Raw genomic sequence first — 6,189 nt, forward strand, 5'->3', positions numbered from 1 at the left:
CATGCTGGGTTGGGTAGAGAGGGCAGAGGGGGAACCCGTGGTCACATCCTTTTGGGTGGTGGAGAGCCTGGGGACCCAGGGTGCCACCCCTGAGCTGTGTGAGTGTGGGCTTTGGGTGTAGGACTGATTCTGGGTCTTCAAGAATGTGCAGGATTTGGGGAGGAGGAGAGATTTCAGGAGAAAGCAATATGAATAAGAGTATGGAGGTTGGGGTGGGGGGGTTTCTCTAGTGACTCAGAGGGTAAAGAAACTGCCTACAATGCAGAAGACGGGGTTGCAACCCCTGGGTCAGGAAGATCCCCTGGAGAAGAAAATGGCAACCCACTCTAGTATTCTTGCCTGGAGAATTCCATGGACAGAGGAGGTTCGTGGGCTATAGTCCATGGGGTGGCAAAGAGCTGGACAAGACTGACTCTCTCACACACACACACACACACACACAGGGGGGAGGAGACTGGCCTGCAAAGGGAAGGGCCACTGAGGGGGTCCCCCACTCCTGCGGGGGGTTGGCTAAGGTGGGGGCTACTGTGGGGCTGGGGCGACCGAGAGTGGGGCAAATGTGGCCACCCCACATACCTGGATCAGTGGGGCCTCAAGAGATGCCTGTACAGCTAGTGAAGACCACCCCCCACCCCACCACATTCCCAAACCCAAACTACAGCCTCAAACTGGCAGGAAGCCAGGGAGCTCTGATCCACCTTCAAGGGTGCCCAGGAAGAGGGCAAGGAAGGCAGTGATCCCTCTGAAGCCCATTGAAAAATGTATTCCTAGCCCTGTGTCTGTGATTGACAGGGTCTGTCCTTAATATGGAAACAGAGTCACAAGAGAGTGATCAGACGGGGACACTGGACACGCAGGGCTATGTGAGCCAGAGGAGGGGGCCTAGTCCCGTTTGAGGGGGTGAGGGGAAAGCATCCCGGAAAGATTCCTGGAGGAGGTGGTACCTAAGCCAAGTCTCAAAAGCTGACTTAGTCGAGTGACAAGCAGGAGGATGTCCAGAGAGATGGAACAGGGTAAGTAAATATACAGAGGATGACACATCTCAGAGCGTTCAAGGAACAATTAATTAGCTGTTCCCAGAGGGGTGGGGAGGGGTGGCTTCAGAGAGCCAGTCAGAGGGGCCAGGAATGTCTGACCAGAGACTTGGGCTTCACCCTGAGGGCACGGGGGCCACAGGTGACTTTAAAACAAGCGAGTAGCTAGTTCATTCGGGCACAAATGTTCCCCAGCCGCCCCCGGCTCAGGTCTTAGGCCCATATCCTATTGCAAGAAGCTAAGCCTGCTCAGCTGTGAACAGAGCCAGGGATGTCGAGGGGTCCACGTTCGGTTAGGATTAGAAGGCCTTAGATACTCAGAGTTAACGGAACCCGTGACTTTACCATGTCCTACCCCATCCTTTGTTTTCTGAGGAAACCGCTAAGTCCAGAGATGGGCAATGACTCACCCAAGGTAACACAGTGCAGGGGACTTGGCTCCATCCCGCTGTTTTCCATCAGAGGTGCAGTCATCCCCGCCATGTGCTCTGGTGACAGCAGCTCAGCGGGAGCTGCAAGCTGACGGGGGGATGGGGAGATACTGCATGTGGAAGGAGGGGGAAGCGGGGCTGGCCAGACTACAAGTCTCACAGCTGCTACCCTACATTCCTGGGCCTTCCTGTCTCCACTTTGCTGGTCTCAGCAGTTCTGGGGGCTCTGGTCAGAGGCTTCAGAGCTTCTCTCACAGGCTCTTGTCCCTAAGCATTGCACACGTTGATCTGGAAAGGGGCGGGGTTGGAGGCAGCAGGGCTCCCAGATCCAGACAAAACTCCAGGCAGACGCAGGGGAGCATCAGAAATGCTATTTATTTCTCTGCCGCCCCCAGGCTGGCTAGCCTCTCCCAAGGTGGGGGGGGGGGGGGAGGCAGGCTATAGATGTGTACCTGGAGAGGAAGGCAGGGCAGGAATCCAGGATGGAGGGGCACACCAAGGGAGGAAGAGTTGGAGATGAGCACCATCCTGGGTCTTCTAGTCCTGTCTGAGGGCAGAGACTCCCAAGCCCTCAAGTCGTTAGAGAACACCAAAGGTCAGCAGGAGCTCAAGTAGGTCAGGGAGCCTCAAAGCCACGCCAGTCAGTTGCTCTGTGTCCTAATTCTACATCTCCCGTGCCCATCTGCTTCAGGCTACTTCCCCGCCCAGCTCCAGGCCCCAGGCCCTGACCATAGCCTTTGACAGCTTGTCAGTCCCAGTGCCTGGAATTCCATCAGTGAGGCTCCCCCTAGGTGGTTAGGGCATCGCCTGGTCAGCATGCTGCCCCCGAGACAGAGGAGCATGTGCAGTGTGGTTAGCAGCAATTGGTGAGTTAGGGGATCCAATTCCGTCCTAGTCACTAGCTTTGAGCAAGTCTAGAAGTTGGGGTGCTGAGTGTCCTAGAAGGGATGAGAAGGGGAGGTAGGAAGGTGGGAAGTCCCTGATGCAGGCTCCAAGAATTGCTACCCCCAGGCCCCTGCACCCCTGTGAGGGACAGCCAGCGGTCAGGGCAAGAGTCAGCAAGCCTTCAGGTGGGGGTGGGGTTAGAAGGAAGCAAGGAAGAGGAGGAGGAGGCTCTGGCCCAGCAGAAGCAGGCCAGGGGGCTGCTTCCCAGAGACCCCTTCTGCTGCTGCTGCAGCCTCGGGGCCCCTGGGGCGGCTGAGGTAGATGATGACCACGTTGTCCTCTGGACCCGACGGCTGCACCTCATTGTCGACCGTGTAGCAGACCTTCCCCTCGGCTGCTTTGCCCTGGAACCTGCGCCCCAGCGCGTCCTCACCACCCTCACCTGGTGTGGCCAGGGCCACATTTACCGAGCTCTCCGCACTGCCCAGCTCGTTGGTGGCCAGGCAGCTGTAGGTGCCCTCCTCCAGCTTGCTGAAGTCAGGGATGAGCAGGCTGCCATTGGCAAAGGCTTGGAAGCGCGGGCGGCTGCTGGCTGCCAGGACACTAGGCAGGGCACGCCCATCGGCACCCACGTTGGGGCTAGCGATCTCCACGGTGCCACCGGGCGTCTGGATGTGCCAGTGGAGTTGGGGGGCCGGCTGCCCATCCACGTCACAGTGCAGTGCCAGCACGAAGCCCGGGCGCAGCTCAGCCCCATCTTGGCTGGGCTGGTAGGTGAGCTGTACCGAGGGAGCGGAGCAGGGCAGCGGCAGCAGGCGGTTCAGCCGCGTGCCCTTGAGCATGTGGGGCGAAGTGCAGGTGATGTTGTCCTGCTCTGGGATGGACACGGCCGTGGTCAGGGCCCACGTCTTGAACCACACAATGCCACAGGTACAGTCAAAGGGGTTATCGTTGATCTGCAGGTGAGATAGTGCAGTGAGTGGGGCAAAAGTGCCCTCGGCCAGCGTGTGCAGGCGGTTATGGTTGAGCTGCAGCGAGCGCAGGGCGCGAAGGCTGCGGAAGGCGTCGCGGGGGATGAAGGTCAGCTCATTGCTGTCCATCTTGAGCAATTGAAGGGCGCTGAGGCTGTGCAGGTCGCTCCAGGCAAAGTCGGAGATGAGATTGTGGCTGAGATCCAGGCTCTTGAGTTGGCTCAGAGAGGCCAGGGCACCCGCGGCCACGCTGCGGATCTCATTGTGGGCCAGCCACAGCGACTGCAGCCGGGGCACCTCCCTGAAGGCGCCCCCCGGCAGGCTTGGCAGCTGGTTGGCTGACAGGCTCAGCGTGGTCACATTGGCCGGGAAGCCGGATGGCACGGCCTGCAGGTCACGGTAGGCACAGTCAGCGATGTGGAAACCGTACTTCTCCCCGCATTCACAGGTCTCCGGACAGGCCTGCACCAGGCCCGCGAGGACCACCAGGCACAGCAGACGCAGCTCCTGCATCCTGCGGAGAAGGACATGCCTCCAAGGTGACCCCCAGAGACCCACAGAAGGCACCCCGACACAGAGCTCTTCCCCATCAGAAGGCCCTGCCCACATAATCCAGATAAGACACCCCCCACAGCACCTAGCCTACCACCCCCATTCTACAGAAGGGGAAACTGAGGCCCACAGAAGGTCCAAGACTTGCCCGAGGTCACGCAGTCAGGAGGGGGTGAAGACAGGACGGAAGAGGACCCCAGCTCCTTCTCTGAGCCGAGAGCTCTCCCTGCCTCGGCCGGCTCCTAGCTGACTTTGTGACTTGAAATCTGTTTTCCAGCCGCCTCCTCCCCCAGCATTTGGCAGAGCCTCCCTCCTGCCCTCCCACATCCTGGCCACAGCCCCTCCCCCTGGAGCCCCCCAAAGGTACGCTCTGCCCCCTGGCCTAGACAAGGCCCCTTGTGCAGTGCACACCACCCCCGTCTGCCCCACCCACCCCTCTCCTGCTCCTACCAGCCGTGACCACAGCACACACCAGACCCTTTCTACGGACTCACACCCTTGGCTTTTTCAGTTCAAACTACACCAGGCAGCTGCCTAAATAAACCCCTGCCAGGACCTCTCAGCTGGCTTGGATGAGGCCAGTGGCTCAACCCAAATACTGCTGGGGTTTCCAGAGCTGTGGTTGTTAGAGGGATCCATGACCCCTGGACAGATCCAAGCAAGGGATTGTCTGAGCACTCCAAACCAACAGGAAAGTGCCCAGTCCCCATGCCCAGTAGACTGCTTTCTCCTCCCACTGGCCCCTGGAGCCCTTTTGCCGCTGACTTACCTTCAAACTACTCTTTCTTAGTCAAGCAGAGCTTCTTCTAAGATGGAACCAACAAGCAACAAAGAAAGAGTTAGTCCTGGACAGTCTGCAGGGCCAAGGGAAGATGGCGATGCTGGAGGAAGGGGCAGCCTGGTCCCTGTCCCACCTTCAGTCTGCACACCCTGGATAAGGGCCTGCCCTTATCCAGACAGGGTGCCTGAGACCATCTGTTGAGACGAGGCTGCAGGAAGGGAACCCAGGCAGTCTGTATACTCCCTCCTTCCAGCAAAACGACTGCCTTTCTGCAGCAACAAGGACCCGTGTTTCATAAGTGACACCAGAAACTTGAGGGGGAAAAGATGCCAAATTTTTTGTTTTTTTTTCCCCTCTCTCTCTCTCTCACTCACTTTTAGCAGCTTCAACTTCCTTAAAGACACAGCACTAGCTGGACAAGACCCAAGAAAAGATGGGGCCAGAAGGATTTTATGGGAGGGAGGGGTGAGAAATTGAATCCCATGGAAGGTGGGGGACTTTTAACCTCACTTTGAACAGGAGAAAAAGGAGAGGGCATTCTCCAAGTTGGGACCATGTGAGGGACTGTGTGTGCATGTCTGAGTGTGGGTGTGACATCTCTGTGTGTGGATGAGTTTGTGTGTGTGTGTGGGGGGGGGTGTGGGTGTGGGTGTGAGATCATGTATGTATGACTTTCTGTGTTTGGAAATGTTTGAGTGTGTGTATTTGTGCAGGTTGTGAGGCTAAGTCTTCGTGTGTTTGTGTGGATATGCGTGAGTCTAATTCATATATTTGGGCATGTGTGTGTGTGTTTATGTGTAGTAATGAATGTGCGTCTCTGTGACCATGTGTCTGTGTGGGTGGTGGGTGTGTTCCAGTGAAAAGCTGAGGCCAGAGCGTGGAAAACACCCACCGTGATCCAGAGTCTCGGGGAGAAGCCAAAACTTCAGACCTGTTTTTGTAAGAAAACACATCCTCCTCACCAGCTCCCGCCCCAAGTCACGCCTGCCTGCTGGCTCCAGGCTGGGCTGCCCTAAACACTTGAAGTCCCAGGAGGTCTCCCTGAGGAGCCTGGAGAGGAGGGCGGGGAGGCCGGCAGGGGTGTGACTGCCCTCCAGTCGGGTAAAAAGAAGCTCCGGACAGGAATCGGCCAGGCTTCAGCTTTCTGACGGGGATTCTGAGGCACTCAGGCTCACAGAGATGGTCCTATCACCCAGGACTCTCCACCTGGCAGCCAGGTGGGACTGAGGACCTTTCTCCTTCTGTAATATTCTCTCTGGGGTCTCCCAAAGTGCCTGAAACCCCACCGTTGGTACTGCTTGTCTGGAGAGGCAGTATTGCTCTCTGAACTCCACTGTTCCAACTCTAACTGCCTCCGGGGGAGTAGACTTACACCCAGTTCTTGTTTCATGTATATATATATATATTATTTCTCTGAAGCTAATAATAGCCTTTTTAAAAAAGTGTCCCTCTATCTGCATTGTCTGTTTCTTCAAGTTGCGTTCTCCCCCCGCCCCCATTAGTTAACGTGTTTAGAACTGTCTTTCCTTTTAGAG

At 57.1% G+C, this 6,189-nt stretch overlaps 1 protein-coding gene across 2 annotated transcripts; it reads right to left on the minus strand.

Annotated features, from left to right (window-relative positions):
• Positions 1 to 1,841: 1,841 nt before the first annotated feature.
• ISLR (immunoglobulin superfamily containing leucine rich repeat) lies at positions 1,842 to 4,960 on the minus strand. Of its 2 annotated transcripts, none has more exons than XM_065906151.1 (2): positions 4,643 to 4,960; positions 1,842 to 3,835 (listed from the first exon to the last, which is right to left on the minus strand). In XM_065906151.1, exon 2 carries the CDS (start codon positions 3,832 to 3,834, stop codon positions 2,548 to 2,550), a length of 1,287 nt encoding a protein of 428 aa, XP_065762223.1. In that variant the 5' UTR covers position 3,835; positions 4,643 to 4,960; the 3' UTR covers positions 1,842 to 2,547. The 2 variants fall into 2 exon arrangements, with proteins under 2 accessions (XP_065762223.1, XP_065762224.1); XM_065906152.1 differs by lacking the exon at positions 4,643 to 4,960 and adding an exon at positions 4,022 to 4,150.
• Positions 4,961 to 6,189: the final 1,229 nt, after the last annotated feature.

The sequence above is a fragment of the Muntiacus reevesi genome, chromosome 15 (assembly GCF_963930625.1).
Source record: "Muntiacus reevesi chromosome 15, mMunRee1.1, whole genome shotgun sequence".
In the NCBI taxonomy this organism is placed as follows: Eukaryota; Metazoa; Chordata; class Mammalia; order Artiodactyla; family Cervidae; genus Muntiacus; species Muntiacus reevesi.